The sequence below is a fragment of the Oncorhynchus gorbuscha genome, unplaced genomic scaffold, assembly GCF_021184085.1.
Source record: "Oncorhynchus gorbuscha isolate QuinsamMale2020 ecotype Even-year unplaced genomic scaffold, OgorEven_v1.0 Un_scaffold_1094, whole genome shotgun sequence".
NCBI classification, from domain to species: Eukaryota; Metazoa; Chordata; class Actinopteri; order Salmoniformes; family Salmonidae; genus Oncorhynchus; species Oncorhynchus gorbuscha.
This window is the reverse complement of record NW_025745980.1, coordinates 1-19,791: the sequence shown is the minus strand read 5'-3', so window position 1 is coordinate 19,791 and position 19,791 is coordinate 1. Positions and strand designations below refer to the sequence as shown.

At 45.1% G+C, this 19,791-nt stretch overlaps 1 protein-coding gene across 1 annotated transcript; it reads left to right on the top strand.

Annotated features, from left to right (window-relative positions):
• Positions 1-478: 478 nt before the first annotated feature.
• Positions 479-19,154, top strand: LOC124021232 (dual 3',5'-cyclic-AMP and -GMP phosphodiesterase 11A-like; the record flags this gene model as incomplete). The annotated part of the gene is made up of 10 exons (XM_046336582.1): positions 479-1,348; positions 5,785-5,943; positions 9,756-9,845; positions 10,973-11,113; positions 13,440-13,494; positions 13,618-13,760; positions 14,324-14,399; positions 14,523-14,590; positions 17,344-17,436; positions 19,104-19,154. Coding segments are annotated over exons 1-10 (1,656 nt in total), but the record flags the coding sequence as incomplete, so codon positions are not given.
• Between the last annotated feature and the right edge of the window lie 637 nt (positions 19,155-19,791).

The following is a 19,791-nucleotide window of genomic DNA, read 5'->3' as shown; positions in this document are numbered from 1 at the left end:
AGCAAGTGGACAGTGTTTTCCTCCTGATCTGCAGCAAGTGGACAGTGTTTTCCTCCTGATCTGCAGCAAGCGGACTGTGTTCCTGATCTGCATTGCATAAGCTTCAGAACCACCAGGGAATCTGGAACTGTAGTCTCAGCTGACTGACACACAGCCCCTCAACTTGCTACACTCGGTGTCCTCAATTTAGTCTCAAGAAGTAAACATAATTCATTAATAATTGATTTAATACTCTAGCTGAAAATCTTTGCTTGCAGCATTCCATAGAAGAGGACGAAGACGGATTGTTTTAAATGGGCAGCAGGGAGTAAATGAAGAGCTGAAACGGCATCCTCTCTCTCTCTCTCTCTCTCTCTCTCTCTCTCTCTCTCTCTCTCTCTCTCTCTCTCTCTCTCTCTCTCTCTCTCTCTCTCTCTCTCTCTCTCTCTCTCTCTCTCTCTCTCTCTCTCTCTCTCTCTCTACAGAACCTGAACAACCGTCTGCTCCAGAGCACCTCATTAATTGACTCGGTATCTCCTGTTATCCTGATATTATTTTGCTTCTTCTTAGGGTCTTTTATTTTTTTCCGATGACTACTTTTGACTTCTCTGATGTGGAAGCGTTTTTGGACTGCCACCCGGACCTCTTTGAGGAGTATGTTGTGCGTAAAGGAAAATGCGATACGGTGAGCAGGTGGTTGAAGGACCAACAGCCGTCCAAAGTCTCCCTCGCGGAGGAAAAGCGTGGCGGAGTGCCCAGGGACCCGCTCTGGCCGACCAACCCTGACGGTCTCCGGCGCCGATCCTCCCACATGGAGCTCCGAAGGAACTTTGCCCGGTCCAAAGCCACCACCGCGCACAGAACCTACGACGAGCACGCCAGTCACAGGGAACACGATGATTCCCAGTCCAGCATGAGACGCCGCGCGTTACTGCGCAAAGCTAGTTCTTTGCCGCCAACCACCGGGCACATTCTGAGCGCCCTTCTCGAATCCAGGGTCAATGTGCCCCAGTACGCTTCCAGTGCCATCGACTACAAGTACAGACTGAAGGAGACCAACGAGAGGGAGTTCTTCCTTGAGTTGGTGAAAGATGTCTCCAATGACCTGGACATGACCAACCTGAGTTATAAGATCCTGATCAATGTGTGTATCCTGGTGGATGCGGACAGGTGCTCGCTGTTCCTAGTTGAGGGACCATCTCACAAGAGAACGCTCGTGTCTAAGTTATTGGACGTGCACCTGGGCACCACGGTGCGACCCTCTTCCAGCACTCTGAACTCTAACGAGGTGCAGGTGCCGTGGGGAAAGGGCATTATTGGATACGTGGCAGAGCATGGAGAGACTGTAAACATACCCAACGCATATGAGGTAAACATTAGCCATTTGGAAACACCAGGTTTCCTAAATTAGACCCATCACTGCAAACCACAAATGCAAAATTGTTAATATTTCATTTAGATTCAATGCTATTATTGGGATAAAGAAACAAAATTGTTACAATTACATGAACAAACATACTGCCCATCCCACCATCTTTTCCTCCATAGACAGGGATATGAAAACCATGGCCATTTCATTCCCTGCAAGGCTGCATCTCTCACCCTCTCCGGAGTCCCATCCACCATCGTTTCCTCCATAGACAGGGATATGGAAACCATGGCCATTTCATTCCCTGCAAGGCTGCATCTCTCACCCTCTCCGGAGTCCCATCCACCATCGTTTCCTCCATAGACAGGGATATGGAAACCAAGGCTGCATCTCTCACCCTCTCCGGAGTCCCATCCACCATCGTTTCCTCCATAGACAGGGATATAGAAACCAAGGCTGCATCTCTCACCCTCTCCGGAGTCCCATCCACCATCGTTTCCTCCATAGACAGGGATATGGAAACCAAGGCTGCATCTCTCACCCTCTCCGGAGTCCCATCCACCATCGTTTCCTCCATAGACAGGGATATGGAAACCAAGGCTGCATCTCTCACCCTCTCCGGAGTCCCATCCACCAGTCGCTGCATCTCTCACCCTCTCCGCTACACATCATTATATCATGGCCATGGGCATCTGGCGAGGCAGAGGCAACATGTTGACGCTGATCCGGCCTCGTGGGAACTGGGCTACTGGCAATAGACAATAGGCTAGCAGGAATAGAGCAGCCTCGTGGGATTTTGAGAGATGTTAAGCCCAGTCCTGGGACCCAGTGGACCAATTTATTTGACATGTGACGTCCCAAATGGCACCCTATTCCCTCTATCGTGCAGTACATTTTAAAATATAGTGCAGGCCCTGGTTAAAAGTAGTGCACTAGTTGGGTAACAGGGTCACATTTGGGAGACAAATTTGTATTAGAGCAATAAGGTGTACAGGTAACTGCCAAAATAAAGGAAACACTTGAGTAAATGAGAGATACATGTATATAGACACCAGGTGTGGTTGCTGAGTTAATTAAGCAATTCACATCCCATCATGCTTAGGGTCATGTATAAAATGCCCAGTTGCCCATTATTTTGGCTACTATGGCTAGAAGAAGAGTTCTCAGTAACTTTGAAAGAGGGGTCTCAAATGAGCATAGAGGGTTTAAAGAGATTGTGTGTGAGTGTGTGTGTGTGTGTGTGTGCGTGCGTGCGTGCGTGCGTGCATGTGTGTGTGTGTGTGTGTGTGTGTGTGTGTGTGTGTGTGTGTGCGTGCGTGCGTGTGTGTGTGTGTGTGTGTGTGTGTGTGTGTGTGTGTGTGTGCGTGCGTGCGTGCGTGTGTGTGCTTACGTGCGTGTGTGTGTGTGTGTGTGTGTGTGTGTGTGTGTGTGTGTGTGTGCGTGCGTGTGTGTGTGTGTGTGTGTGCGTGCGTGCGTGTGTGTGTGTGTGCGTGTGTGTGTGTGTGTGCGTGCGTGCGTGTGTGTGTGTGTGTGTGTGTGTGTGTCTCAGTCACCAGATCTCAACCCAATTAAACACATATGGGAGATTCTGGAGTGACTCCTGAGATAGCGTTTTCCACCACTATCAAATTATGGAACTCCGAATTATGGAATTTTTGTGGAAGAATTTAAAAAAACTGAAATAATGTTGTATTGTCACATACCCCTGGATAGGTGAAGTGAAATGTGTTTTTTTAAAACCTTTATTTAACTAGGCAAGTCAGTTAAAGACAAATTCTTATTTTCAATGACAGCCTACAAACAGTGGGTTAACTGCCTTGTTCAGGGGCAGAAAAATACAGATTTTTAGCTTGACAGCTCTGGGATTCAATCTTCCAACCACTAGGCTACCTGCCGCCCCAGACATATGGCACCCCGGGAGCAAATTAGGGTAAAGTGCCTTGCTCAAGGGCACATCAAAAGATTTTTCACCTTGTTGGCTCGGGTATTGAAACCAGCCACCTTTCAGTTACTTGCCCCACGCCCTCCAATAGCTCCAGGTACTGGCTCGTGGTGGCCAAGGCCCTCCAATAGTTCCAGGTACTGGCTCGTGGTGACCCAACGCCCTCCAATAGTTCCAGGTACTGGCTCGTGGTGACCCAACGCCCTCCAATAGTTCCAGGTACTGGCTCGTGGTGGCCCCACGCCCTCCAATAGTTCCAGGTACTGGCTCGTGGTGACCCAACGCCCTCCAATAGTTCCAGGTACTGGCTCGTGGTGACCCAACGCCCTCCAATAGTTCCAGGTACTGGCTCGTGGTGGCCCCACGCCCTCCAATAGTTCCAGGTACTGGCTCGTGGTGACCCAACGCCCTCCAATAGTTCCAGGTACTGGCTCGTGGTGACCCAACGTCCTCCAATAGTTCCAGGTACTGGCTCGTGGTGGCCCCACGCCCTCCAATAGTTCCAGGTACTGGCTCGTGGTGACCCAACGCCCTCCAATAGTTCCAGGTACTGGCTCGTGGTGGCCAACGCCCTCCAATAGTTCCAGGTACTGGCTCATGGTGACACAACGCCCTCCAATAGCTCCAGGTACTGGCTCGTGGTGGCCAACGCCCTCCAATAGTTCCAGGTACTGGCTCGTGGTGACCCAACGCCCTCCAATAGTTCCAGGTACTGGCTCGTGGTGACCCAACGCCCTCCAATAGTTCCAGGTACTGGCTCGTGGTGACCCAACGCCCTCCAATAGTTCCAGGTACTGGCTCGTGGTGACCCAACAATAGTTCCAGGTACTCCAATAGTTCCAGGTACTGGCTCGTGGTGGCCCCACGCCCTCCAATAGTTCCAGGTACTGGCTCGTGGTGACCCAACGCCCTCCAATAGTTCCAGGTACTGGCTCGTGGTGACCCAACGCCCTCCAATAGTTCCAGGTACTGGCTCGTGGTGACCCAACGCCCTCCAATAGTTCCAGGTACTGGCTCGTGGTGACCCAACGCCCTCCAATAGTTCCAGGTACTGGCTCGTGGTGACCCAACGCCCTCCAATAGTTCCAGGTACTGGCTCGTGGTGGCCCCACGCCTCCAATAGTTCCAGGTACTGGCTCGTGGTGACCCAACGCCCTCCAATAGTTCCAGGTACTGGCTCGTGGTGGCCCCACGCCCTCCAATAGTTCCAGGTACTGGCTCGTGGTGACCCAACGCCCTCCAATAGTTCCAGGTACTGGCTCGTGGTGACCCAACGCCCTCCAATAGTTCCAGGTACTGGCTCAATAGTTGGTACTGGCCCCACGCCCTCCAATAGTTCCAGGTACTGGCTTGTGGTGACCCTATTAAGACCTTTATGTTGGGGTTTTCTCCAATAGTTCCAGGTACTGGCTCGTGCAGTGCTGTAGCCCTCCAATAGTTCCAGGTACTGGCTCAGTGCTGTGACATTAACACAGTCCCTCCAATAGTTCCAGGTACTGGCTTGTGGTGGCCAACACCCTATTAAGACACTTTATGTTGGGGTTTTCATTATTTTGGCAGTTACCTGTAGGTCTCTGGTGCACTGCACATAAGAATACAATTTAGCTCTCGCTGCAGTGCTGTAGGCTTCATTAACACAGTCCACTGCAGTGCTGTAGGCTACATTAACACAGTCCACTGCAGTGCTGTAGGCTACATTAACACAGTGTACTGCAGTGCTGTAGGCTACATTATCACAGTCCACTGCAGTGCTGTAGGCTACATTATCACAGTCCACTGCAGTGCTGTAGGCTACATTAACACAGTCCACTGCAGTGCTGTAGGCTACATTAACACAGTAACACTACTGCAGTGCTGTAGGCTACATTAACACAGTGTCCACTGCAGTGCTGTAGGCTACATTAACACAGTACACTGCAGTGCTGTAGGCTACATTAACACAGTTACACTGCAGTGCTGTAGGCTACATTAACACAGTTCACTGCAGTGCTGTAGGCTACATTAACACAGTACACTGCAGTGCTGTAGGCTACATTAACACAGTTCACTGCAGTGCTGTAGGCTACATTAACACAGTTACACTGCAGTGCTGTAGGCTACATTAACACAGTGTTTTGACCCACATATGCAGTGCTGTAGGCTACATTCAAACACTGCAGTTCTGTTGGTTCAGACTGCAGTGCTGTAGGCTACATTAACACAGTTACACTGCAGTGCTGTAGGCTACATTAACACAGTTACACTGCAGTGCTGTAGGCTACATTAACACAGTACACTGCAGTGCTGTAGGCTACATTAACACAGTTACACTCTGTGTGTGTGTGTGAATTGTGTGTGTGTGTGTGTGTGTGTGTGTGTGTGTGTGTGTGTGTGTGTGTGTGTGTGTGTGTGTGTGTGTGTGTGTGTGTGTGTGTGTGTGTGTGTGTGTGTGTGTGTGTGTGTGTGTGTGTGTGTGTGTGTGTGTATTTCTTCTCCTATATGTCTCCTCCTGTAGGACCATCGGTTCAGTGACGAGATAGACAAGCTGACCGGCTATAAGACCCAGTCCATCCTGTGTATGACCATCTGTAACAGTGACGGAGAGGTCATCGGGGTTGTGCAGGCCATCAACAAGAACCCAATCGGAACACCTTTTACGGAGGACGACGAGAAGGTCAGTCCACAGCACACCGGAGTTCAGAATACCACTAGAAATCATTTCAAATCCTTTAGCTGGGCTCGATTGAGCTTGTCTGGCTTCATGGACCAATAGAAGAGTGGTAAAACTAAAGTTCCTGTACAGTGAGAATTCATTATTGTCATTGACAACATCACCACTATCTCCACCAATGGGAGATCAGTGTTACTGTCTCAGAACCAACCTGGGAGATTATTATTTCACATACAGGAATATCCAATAAGAACTAACCCCAATACAGATGTTGTAGCTATAGGGCTTTCACTACTAACCCCAATACAGATGTTGTAGCTATAGGACTTTCACTACTAACCCCAATACAGATGTTGCAGCTATAGGGCTTTCACTACTAACCCCAATACAGATGTTGTAGCTATAGGGCTTTCACTACTAACCCCAATACAGATGTTGCAGCTATAGGACTTTCACTACTAACCCCAATACAGATGTTGTAGCTATAGGACTTTCACTACTAACCCCAATACAGATGTTGTAGCTATAGGACTTTCACTACTAACCCCAATACAGATGTTGTAGCTATAGGGCTTTCACTACTAACCCCAATACAGATGTTGTAGCTATAGGGACTTTCACTACTAACCCCAATACAGATGTTGTAGCTATAGGACTTTCACTACTAACCCCAATACAGATGTTGTAGCTATAGGACTTTCACTACTAACCCCAATACAGATGTTGTAGCTATACTTTCACTACTAACCCCAATACAGATGTTGTAGCTATAGGACTTTCACTACTAACCCCAATACAGATGTTGCAGCTATAGGACTTTCACTACTAACCCCAATACAGATGTTGTAGCTATAGGACTTTCACTACTACAGATGTTTCATAGGACTTTCACTCCAATACAGATTTGTTCAACCATTTCCTGTGAAATAGTTTTTCTCTCTAACCCCAATACAGATGTTGATTTTTGTTTTGATGTCCTCAATGGAACCCTATAGGACTCCCTACACCCCAATCAGATGTTTAGACCAGGACTCCATGGGCCCAATACAGATGTTGGGAAGGGTTGAGTAAGGAACAGGGAGCCATTTGGGATTACAGATGTTGAGTTCTCCTATAGGCTTTCACTACTAACCCCAATACAGATGTTGTAGCTATAGGGCTTTCACTACTAACCCCAGCAGATGTTGGCAGGGATTTAGTTAAATAAGATGTTGTCAACTCTTTTTCAATACAGATGTTGTAGCTATTAGGGCTTTCTTACTAAAATAGAGATGTAGACACAGACTCATTTATATGTGATGATAGGGCTTTGTTATAACCCCAATACAGATGATAGCTATGCTTTCACTACTAACCCCAATACAGAATAGTTATCTTTGACTACTAACCCCAATACAGATGTTGCATGCTATCTGTGATGCATGCTATCAGATGTGATGCATGTTATCTGTACAGATGCATGCTATAGGACTTTCACTACTATCAGATGTTGATGCATGGTATCTAACCCCAATACAGATGTTGTATCTATAGGACTTTCATACTAACCCCAATACAGATGTTGTAGCTATAGGCTTTCACTACTGTGATACAGATGTTGTATCTGTGATGCATGGTATCTGTGATGCATGGTATCTGTGATGCATGGTATCTGTGATGCATGGACTTTCACTACTAACCCCAATACAGATATTGTAGCTATAGGACTTTCATACTGTGATACAGATGTTGTATCTGTAGGACTTTCACTACTATCCCCAATACAGATGTTATCTGTATGCATTTATCTAACCCCACATGTTGTATCTGTGATGCATGCTATCAGATGTTGATGCATAGGACTTTTATAACCCCAATACAGATGCATAGGACTTTCACTAATCATGTTTTTGATGTTCATGTTATTTCTGTGATGCATGCTATCTAGTGATGCTGTTTCTGTTTTGATGCATGGAACCCTATTCCCTACATGGTGCATGTTATCTGTGATGCATGGGCCCTATCTGTGATGCATGAGCCATTTGGGATTAGCATGAGTATCTAATGCCCAGCAGGTGGCAGGATTTAGTTAAACAAGATGCAATGTTCAACACTTTATGCATGTTATCTTCAAAAGAGCATAGTTACTCTTTGATCAGACTAATCTGTGATGCATGTTATCTTTCACAGATGCATGCTATCTGTGATGCATGTTATCTGTGATGCATGTTATCTGTGATGCATGGTATCTGTGATGCATGGTATCTGTGATGCATGTTATCTGTGATGCATGTTATCTGTGATGCATGTTATCTGTGATGCATGCTATCTGTGATGCATGGTATCTGTGATGCATGGTATCTGTGATGCATGCTATCTGTGATGCATGTTATCTGTGATGCATGTTATCTGTGATGCATGTTATCTGTGATGCATGCTATCTGTGATGCATGTTATCTGTGATGCATGCTATCTGTGATGCATGTTATCATTTGATGATGCTATCTGTTGCATGGTTATCTGTGATGCATGTTATCTGTGATGCATGGTATCTGTGATGCATGTTATCTGTGATGCATGCTATCTGTGATGCATGTTATCTGTGATGCATGTTATCTGTGATGCATGTTATCTGTGATGCATGTTATCTGTGATGCATTTATCTGTGATGCATTTTATCTGTGATGCATGGTATCTGTGATGCATGCTATCTGTGATGCATGGTATCTGTGATGCATGGTATCTGTGATGCATGGTATCTGTGATGCATGGTATCTGTGATGCATGCTATCTGTGATGCATGTTATCTGTGATGCATGCTATCTGTGATGCATGTTATCTGTGATGCATGCTATCTGTGATGCATGGTATCTGTGATGCATGTTATCTGTGATGCATGTTATCTGTGATGCATGCTATCTGTGATGCATGTTATCTGTGATGCATGCTATCTGTGATGCATGTTATCTGTGATGCATGTTATCTGTGATGCATGTTATCTGTGATGCATGGTATCTGTGATGCATGCTATCTGTGATGCATGTTATCTGTGATGCATGGTATCTGTGATGCATGCTATTTGCTAATCTAGGTTTGAACCTAGTCTTTGAGAGAAATGGCAGCACATATCAAAGAGTTGGGTTGAGATGTATGTTCAGTGTGTGTTGGTAAATAGGTCTAGGCAGTAACCCCACAGGCTGCTTAATTAACAGAAAACCAATTAATAAAGACTCAATCTTACGTAAGTGACTGCTTGTTGTCCAGCACATTCAGAATACCTACGTAATACCTGAGTAATTAATTCACTAAATCAATACTCCATTAAGAGGAAAGCAGCCAGGTGTGTTATTAGACGTTGAAGAAAAGAAGAACGTTATTAATGGTAAACTAGCCACCAACACACACACACACATATAGGAGAAGAAACACACACACACACACACACACACACACGCGCGCACGCACACACACACACACACACACACACACACACACACACACACACACACACACACACACACACACACACACACACACACACACACACACACACACACACACACACACACACACACACACACACACACACACACACACACACACACACACACACACACACACACACACACACACACGCGTTTACACAGATACTCTTGACGGCCCAAAAAGGTTTGTAATATCCCACAGATGGATTTTGGGACTAGGCTGTTTAGAAGGAACACAGTAAAGTTGAGATCAGACTCCAACCACTGAATTATAGATGTTGTTTTTTCTGTTTATCATTTAGCCTCAGAACTAGAAGTATTTCTGTCTTCTCCTCTGCTTTCCCCCATCAGGTGCTGCAGATGTATCTACCTTTCTGCGGAATATCCATCTCCAACGCCAAGTTGTTTTCAGAGTCTCGGAAGGAGTACGAGAGGAGCAGGGTGAGTTGGCTCACACACTCTTCCAAAAAAGGGTTCCAAAAGGGTTCTTTGGCTGCCCCCATAGGATAACCCTTTTGGGTTCCATGTAGAACCCTTTTGGGTTCCATGTAGAACTCTCTGTGGAAAGGGTTCCAAAAGGGTTCTTTGGCTGCCCTCATAGGATAACCCTTTTGGTTCCAGGTAGAACCCTTTTGGGTTCCATGTAGAACTCTCTGTGGAAAACGTGGAACCCTCTCCTATGGGGACAGCCAAAGAACCCTTTTAGGTTCTACATAGCACCTTTTTTTCTAAGAGTGCATAGCCTGTCTGTCTCTCACATAGCCTGTCTGTCTCTCACATAGCCTGTCTGTCTCTCACATAGCCTGTCTGTCTGTCACATAGCCTGTCTGTCTCTCACATAGCCTGTCTGTCTCTCACATAGCCTGTCTCTCTCACATAGCCTGTCTGTCTCTCATAGCCTGTCTGTCTCTCACGTAGCCTGTCTCTCTCACGTAGCCTGTCTGTCTCTCTCACATAGCCTGTCTGTCTCTCACATAGCCTGTCTCTCTCACATAGCCTGTCTGTCTCTCACATAGCCTGTCTGTCTCTCTCACATAGCCTGTCTGTCTCTCACATAGCCTGTCTGTCTCTCACATAGCCTGTCTGTCTGTCACATAGCCTACCTCTCTCACATAGCCTGTCTGTCTCTCTCACATAGCCTGTCTGTCTCTCACATAGCCTGTCTGTCTCTCACATAGCCTGTCTCTCTCACATAGCCTGTCTGTCTGTCACATAGCCTGTCTGTCTCTCACATAGCCTGTCTCTCTCACATAGCCTGTCTGTCTCTCTCACATAGCCTGTCTGTCTCTCAATTTATGTTGAATTAGACTTCCAACCATAAACAAGATGATTAGTCCTGATTATGTAAGCCATCATTTAGATGTCTATTGCATTTAAAGGGACAAACAGTTTACAGTATACATTGAATCTACTGTTCACAACAACAAATGGGAAAACATGTCAACAATCACAAGCTAAACTTTATACCCTCTGAGGAGTTGTACACTACACCGTTCTCCAGACTCTCTCTCTCTCCATTTCTTAGACAAATAGAGAGAGTGGTCAGTGTTGTTGTTGTGCTCCTCCAGGCTCTGCTAGAGGTGGTGAATGACCTGTTTGAGGAACAGACAGACCTGGAGAAGATAGTGAGGAAGATCATGCAGAGAGCTGTGACCCTGCTGCAGTGTGAACGCTGCTCTGTGTTGCTGCTGGAGGATATACACTCACCTGTGAGACTGACCTCTCCCCTCTTCTCCTCCGCTTCCTTCTCCCTGTCTCCTCTCCCCTCTTCTCCTCTACTTCCTTCTCCCCGGCTCCTCTCCCCTCTTCTCCTCTGCTTCCTTCTCTTCAACTCCTCTCCTTCCCCTCCTCTAATTTCTTCTCCCCGGCTCCTCTCCTCCTCCTTCTCTCATTTCTCTCCTCTCCTCTGCTATGAATGTGTCATAAACAATAAACTCACCTGTGAGACCTCAGCTCTCCTCTCCTCCTTTATTTTCTTAATTTCTCTTTCCTTCTGTTTTCCCTCTCCAATACTTCCCTCTCTAATTCTCCCTCTCTAATTCTCCCTCTGAAATTCTCCCTCTCCAATTCTCCCCTCTCTAATTATCCCTCTCCAATTATCCCCTCTCCAATCCTCCCCTCTCCAATTCTCCCCTCTCCAATTCTCCCTTCTCCAATTCTCCCCTCTCCAATTCTCCCCTCTCCAATTATCCCCTCTCTAATTCTCCCCTCTCTACTTCTCCCCTCTCTAATTCTCCCCTCTCTAATTCTCCCCTCTCCAATTCTCCCCTCTCCAATTCTCCCTCTCCAATTCTCCCTCTCCAATTCTCCCCTCTCCAATTCTCCCCTCTCTAATTCTTCCCTCTCCAATTATCCCCTCTCCAATACTTTGCTCTCCAAGTCTCCCCTCTCCAATTCTCCCCTCTCCAATACTTTGCTCTCCAAGTCTCCCCTCTCTAATTATTCCCTCTCCAATTCCTCCCTCTCCAATACTTTGCTCTCCAAGTATCCCCTCTCCAATTCTCCCCTCTCTAATACTTTGCTCTCCAAGTCTCCCTCTCCAAGTCTCCCTCTCCAATACTTTGCTCTCCAAGTCTCCCCTCTCAAATCTCCAATTCTCCCCTCTCCAATATTTTGCTCTCCAAGTCTCACCTCTCCAAGTCTCCCCTCTCGAATTCTTCCCTCTCCAAATCTCCCCTCTCCAATACTTTGCTCTCCAAGTCTCCCCTCTCCAAGTCTCCCCTCTCCAATACTTTGCTCTCCAAGTCTCCCCTCTCCAAGTATCCCCTCTCCAATACTTTGCTCTCCAAGTCTCCCCTCTCAAATGATTCCCTCTCCAATTCTCCCCTCTCCAATATTTTGCTCTCCAAGTCTCACCTCTCCAAATCTCCCCTCTCTAATTCTTCCCTCTCCAAATCTCCCCTCTCCAATACTTTGCTCTCCAAGTCTCCCCTCTCCAAGTCTCCCCTCTCCAATACTTTGCTCTCCAAGTCTCCCCTCTCCAAGTATCCCCTCTCCAATACTTTGCTCTCCAATTCTCCCCTCTCTAATTCTTCCCTCTCCAATTATTCCCTCTCCAATACTTTGCTCTCCAAGTCTCCCCTCTCCAAGTGCCCCTTCTCCAATTCTCCCTCTCTAATTCTTCCCTCTCCAATTCTCCCCTCTCCAATACTTTGCTCTCCATGTCTCCCGTCTCCAATTCTCCCTCTCCAATTCTTCCCTCTCCAATTCTCCCTCTCCAATACTTTGCTCTCCAAGTCTCCCCTCTCCAATTCTCTCTAATTATCCCTCTCCAATACTCCAATTCTCCCTCTCTCTCACCTCTCCAAGTCTCCCTCTCTAATTCTTCCCTCTCCAAATCTCCCCTCTCCAATACTTTGCTCTCCAAGTCTCCCCTCTCCAAGTCTCCCTCTCCAATACTTTGCTCTCCAAGTCTCCCCTCTCCTCTCCAATACTTTGCTCTCCAATTCTCCCCTCTCTAATTCTTCCCTCTCCAATTATTCCCTCTCCAATACTTTGCTCTCCAAGTCTCCCCTCTCCAAGTGCCCCTTCTCCAATTCTCCCCTTTCTAATTCTTCCCTCTCCAATTCTCCCCTCTCCAATACTTTGCTCTCCATGTCTCCCGTCTCCAATTCTCCCCTCTCTAATTCTCCCCTCTCTAATTCTTCCCTCTCCAATTCTCCCCTCTCCAATACTTTGCTCTCCAAGTCTCCCCTCTCCAATTCTCCCCTCTCTAATTATCCCCTCTCCAATTCTCCCCACTCCAATTCTCCCCTCTCCAATTCTCCCCTCTCTAATTCTTCCCTCTCTAATTCTCCCCTCTCCAATTCTCCCCTCTCCAATACTTTGCTCTCCATGTCTCCCCTCTCCAAGTCTCCCCTCTCCAATTCTCCCCTCTCCAATTCTCCCCTCTCTAATTCTTCCCTCTCCAATTCTCCCCTCTCCAATACTTTGCTCTCCAAGTCTCCCCTCTCCAAGTCTCCCCTCTCCAATTCTCCCCTCTCCAATTCTCCCCTCTCTAATTCTTCCCTCTCCAATTGTGTGTATTTTCTGCAGGTGGTAAAGTTCTCAAAGACCTTTGAGCTCATGTCTCCCCTGTGCAACATGGACCGTGACATCAGGTGAAGTCTCCACTGCTTGGGAGAAGATATTTTAACAGTTATACATAATCATTTATAGGAAGGACTGACATCCTCCTGTATCCCCAATCCATGTATTTTGCATTTCTTGAGAGTGTGTGTCTCTGACAAAGTCAGCATGGAGAAGCTGTCCTGCTCTGATTGGCTGATCAATAACAGCATTGCTGAGCTGGTGGCGTCCACAGGACTGCCTGTTAACATCAGCGACGTCTGTCAGGACCCCCGCTTTGATGCTGAGGTGGGGCACCAATCACTCACCATCAACACACGCACGGGTGGACACACACACACACACACACATTTGGACACAATGTGTCACACAGGCACACACGGGCACACACGTACAGATGTAGGATCTTAATTTGAGCCAGTTTGCTACAGCAGGAAAATAATCCTGCAGAAACAGGAAATGTGAATAGTATGTGGATTATGATTAATGCAAATGTTTTGTAGGGGGATGATACATTTTTTGATCCTGACTATCCTGACATTTCAAAGTGGAAATTACAAACTTTGAAAAGCTTTTTTTAAACCTTGAATACACTGCAGGTTTGCATTCCCTCCTGTGCAGGAACATTCTCAGCAACAAAAGAGTGATTAAATTAAGATCCTACATCTGTATGCACACACACACACACACACACACACACACACACACACACACACACACACACACACACACACACACACACACACACACACACACACACACACACACACACACACACACACACACACACACACACACACACACACACACACACACACACACAGAGTAACATTCCACTCGGTACTCCCCAGGCAGATCAAGCCTCAGGATTCCACATCAGATCAGTACTGTGCGTCCCCATCTGGAATCGGACTCATCAGATAATAGGTGGGTTCACCAGTCTGTTCAGACATCCACTGTCACTAGAAAACCACTCTGTCTTTTTACCTTTCTGCTATTCCACCCGTTCAATAATGACAAATATTGATGTATTTTCTGTACTGTTCTAAGGGGTTGCCCAAATTCTAAATCGCCTGGACAGGAGGACGTTCAATGATGCAGATCAAAGACTGTTTGAGGCGAGCTCCCTCTCCACTGAGGTTCTATCTATCTATATCTATAATGAGACAGTGGGTTGAGCAGGTTCTATCTATCTATATCTATAATGAGACAGTGGGTTGAGCAGGTTCTATCTATCTATATCTATAATGAGACAGTGGGTTGAGCAGGTTCTATCTATCTATATCTATAATGAGACAGTGGGTTGAGCAGGTTCTATCTATCTATATCTATAATGAGACAGTGGGTTGAGCAGGTTCTATCTATCTATATCTATAATGAGACAGTGGGTTGAGCAGGTTCTATCTATCTATATCTATAATCAGACAGTGGGTTGAGCAGGTTCTATCTATCTATATCTATAATGAGACAGTGGGTTGAGCAGGTTCTATCTATCTATATCTATAATGAGACAGTGGGTTGAGCGGGTTCTATCTATCTATATCTATAATGAGACAGTGGGGTTGAGCAGGTTCTATCTATATACTATAATGAGACAGTGGGTTTGAGCAGGTTCTATCTATCTATATGTATGATGAGACAGTGGGTTGAGCAGGTTCTATCTATCTATATCTATGTATGTATGATGAAACAGTGATTTGAGCAGGTTCTATCTATCTATATCTATATATGTATGTTGAGACAGTGGATTGAGCAGGTTTTATCTATCTATATCTACAGTGAGGGAGAAAAGTTATCCCCTGCTGATTTTGTACGTTTGCCCACTGACAGAGAAATGATCCGTCTCATTTTAACAGTAGGTTTATTTGAACAGTGAGAGACAAAATAACAACAACAAAATCCAGAAAAACACGCTTCAAAAATGTTGTAAATTGAATTGCATTTTAATGAGGGAAATAAGTATTTGACCCCTTTGCAAAACATGACTTTAGTACTTGGTGGCAAAACCCTTGTTGGCAATCACAGAGGTCAGACGTTTCTTGTAGTTGGCCAAGAGGTTTGCACACATCTCAGGAGGGATTTTGTCTCACTCCTCTTTGTAGATCTTCTCCAAGTCATTAAGGTTTCGAGGCTGACGTTTGGCAACTCAAACCTTCAGCTCCCTCCACATATGTTCTATGGGATTAAGGTCTGGAGACTAGCTAGGCCACTCCAGGACCTTAATGTGCTTCTTATCAACTAGCCTACCTGGTTAAATAAAGGTGAAATAAAAAATAAAATAAATAAATTGAGCCACTCCTTTGTTGCCTTTGGCCGTGTGTTTTGGGTCATTGTCATGCTGGAATACCCATCCACGACCCATTTCCAATGCCCTGGCTGAGGGAAGGAGGTTCTCACCCAAGATTTGACAGTACATGGCCCCGTCCATCGTCCCTTTGATGCGGTGAAGTTGTAGCAGAAAAACACCTCCAAAGCATAATGTTTCCACCTCCATGTTTGACAGTGGGGATGGTGTTCTTGGGGTCATAGGCATCATGCCTCCTCCTCCAAACATGGCGAGTTGAGTTGATGCCAAAGAGCTCCATTTTGGTCTCATCTGACCACAACACTTTCACCCAGTTGTCCTCTGAAATCATTCAGATGTTCATTGGCAAACTTCAGATGGGCATGTATATGTGCTTTCTTGAGCAGGGGGACCTTGTGGGCGCTGCAGGATTTCAGTCCTTCACAGCATAGTGTGTTACCAATTGTTTTCTTGGTGACTATGGTCCCAGCTGCCTTGAGATCATTGACAAGATCCTTCTGTGTAGTTCTGGGCTGATTTCTCACCGTTCTCATGATCATTGCAACTCCACAAGGTGAGATCTTGCATGGAGCCCCAGGCCGAGGGAGATTGACAGTTCTTTTGTGTTTCTTCCATTTGCGAATAATCGCACCAACTGTTGTCACCTTCTCACCAAGCTGCTTGGCGATGGTCTTGTAGCCCATTCCAGCCTTGTGTAGGTCTACAATCTTGTCCCTGACATCCTTGGAGAGCTCTTTGGTCTTGGCCATGGTGGAGAGCTTGGATTCTGATTGATTGATTGCTTCTGTGGACAGGTGTCTGTCATACAGGTAACAAACTGAGATTAGGAGCCCTCCCTTTAAGAGTGTGCTCCTAATCTCAGCTCGTTACTTGTATAAAAGACACCTGGGAGCCAGAAATCTTTCTGATTGAAAGGGGGTCAAATACTTATTTCCCTCATTAAAATGCAAATCAATTTATAACATTTTTGACATGCGTTTTTCTAGATTTCTTTGTTGTTATTCTGTCTCTCACTGTTCAAATAAACCTACCATTAAAATTATAGACTGATCATGTCTTTGTCAGTGGGCAAACGTACAAAATCAGCAGGGGATCAAATACTTTTTCCCCTCACTGTAGATATGTATGATGAGACAGTGGATTCAGTCAGATGGAACAGAGTAAATAGACATTTCAATGTCATAGATTTAGCCGCTGGTAACTTGTGGAATAGACACTGGCTAGAATGCGGTTTTAACCAATCAGCATTCAGGATTAGACCCACCTGTTGTATAATAGATATTATAAACTGGGTGGTTCGAGCCCTGAATGCTGATTGGCTGACAGCCATGCTATTACTGCTCTAATTACATTGGCAACCAGTTTATAATAGCAATAAGGCGCCTCTGTGGTTTGTGATATATGGCCAATGTACCACGTCTAAGGGCTGTATCCAGGCACTCCGCGATGTGTCGTGCTTAAGAACAGCCCTTAGCCGTGGTATATCGGCCATATACCACACCCCCTCATGCCTTATTGCCTAACTTGAAAGCTGTTTTATTGGTGGAAACGTTTTTCTCCATACAGGCCTTTGTGATATTCTGTGGGCTGGGGATCAACAACACCATGATGTACAATCAAGTGAAGAAGACCTGGGCCAAGCAGTCTGTGGCCCTGGATGTGAGCATTGATAGGCTGAATTCCAAATGGTCAAAAGTAGTGCACTATAAAGGGCTTAGGGTGCAATTTGGGACTGAGCCATGTACTTTTCTCCCTTCACTCACTAGGCATTTAGGATTTTTTTTTAGATATGCCTTTCGTGCACTAACACTCGCACATGACTTTCCCCCCCTACGAGCTCTGACTTTACTGATAGCTGTTTTACTGAGAAAACATGTACTTACTATGACTGAGATAGATGGTTGTCCCACAGCTACCTTAAGATGAATGCACTGACTGTAAGTCGCTCTGGATAAGAGTGTCTGGTAAATGACTGAAATGTAAATGTAAAATGAACGTGTTAGCTAGCCAGTCTAGTTGCTGGGCTTTAGGCTCCTCTGTCTGTCTGTCTGTCTGTCTGTCTGTCTGTCTGTCTGTCTGTCTGTCTGTCTGTCTGTCTGTCTGTCTGTCTGTCTGTCTGTCTGTCTGTCTGTCTGTCTGTCTGTCTGTCTGTCTGTCTGTCTGTCTGTCTGTCTGTCTGTCTGTCTGTCTGTCTGTCTGTCTGTCTGTCTGTCTGTCTGTCTGTCTGTCTGTCTGTCTGTCTGTCTGTCTGTCTGTCTGGTCCTCAGAATGCTTTATGAAACAACGGAGGTAATGTGGTTAAAACACATATCAGACTTGATGAGAGACGATATACTAGTATATATTATATAGACTATATACTAGTATATTATATTATGTTATGTATACACTATATACTAGTATATTATATATACTATATACTAGTATATTATATTATGTATACACTATATACTAGTATATTATATTTACTATATACTAGTATATTATATTATATATATTATATTATATTATTAATCTACACTATATACTAGTATAATATATTTACTATATGCTAGTATCTTATATTATATTATGTATAAACTATATACTAGTATATTATGTATACACTATATACTAGTATATTATATTATATACACTATATATTAGTATTATATTATAATAATATAATAATAATAATAATATACTATACTAATATATTGCATTATATATACTATATATATATTATATATACTATATATATTGGTATATTAAATTATATACTACATATCTTAGTATATTCAATTATTTATATACTATATACTAATATATTATACTAAATATTGATATATTACATTATATATATATATATATACACTAGTATGTTTTTACTCCTGACACTTTTTGCAGTGTGCAATCTTTTATTGACAGCATCCCCTCTTTGGAAACAGTGAAAATACCTGAAATATTTATGGTGGGAGAGAAGAACCCTGCTGAATATTAATGTATGTCGGATCGGCTCAGGCAGTAGAGGATGATACTGTAAACATGCAGTCATGAGTAGTGTGAAGAAGACAATATTGCGTCTATGTATGCATCCCAAATGGCACCCTATTCCCTATATAGTGCACTACTTTGCGCTAGATCCCATATCATCATGCATGTCCCACACCCACCTGCAGGGAAAGAGAAAGAGAAAGAGAAAGAGAAAGAGAAAGAGAGAGAAAGAGAGAGAAAAGAGAGAGAGAAAGAGAGAGAAAGAGAGAGAAAGAGAGAGAAAGAGAGAGAGAGAGAGAGAGTGGGATATAAGAGGGAGAGAGAGTCCATGATGATGTTTTCTCCTGCCTCAGATGCTGTCCTACCACGCCACATGCTCCAAGGTAGAGGTGGACAGACTCAAGGTATGTCTGAGAATTACATTACATGTAGAAGGAATAGAGAAAACAAACAAACTAAATCTACAAGATAATAATCAAAACAGATGTCCATGTAGAAGTCACCTGGTTACTTTCCCAGGGGTGTATTCACTAGGAACCAAACAGAAGAAAATGGAATGAAACAGGGAGGAATCTACCTGAATAGAAACAATAGAAACGTCCATTTCTGTTGCAAAACGTTTTGTTACGTAAGACTAACGGGTACACCCCAGGACTATCATGAAGAGGGACTGGTGAGGTGTGGAGGTGGGGGTCGGAGAACCTATCATAAAGAGGCACAGGTGAGGGTGGAGGTGGGGGTCGGAGGACCTATCATAAAGAGGGACTGGTGAGGGTGGAGGTGGAGGTGGGGGTCGGAGGACCTATCATAAAGAGGGACTGGAGGGACTGAGGGTGAGGTGGAGGTGGGGGTCAGAGGACCTATCATAAAGAGGGACTGGAGGGACTGATGAGGGTGGAGGTGGGGGTCAGAGGACCTATCATAAAGAGGGACTGGTGAGGGTGGAGGGTGGGGGGGGAGTCGGAGGACCTATCATAAAGAGGGAAAGAGGGACTGGTGAGGGTGGAGGTGGGGGTCGGAGGACCTATCATAAAGAGGGAC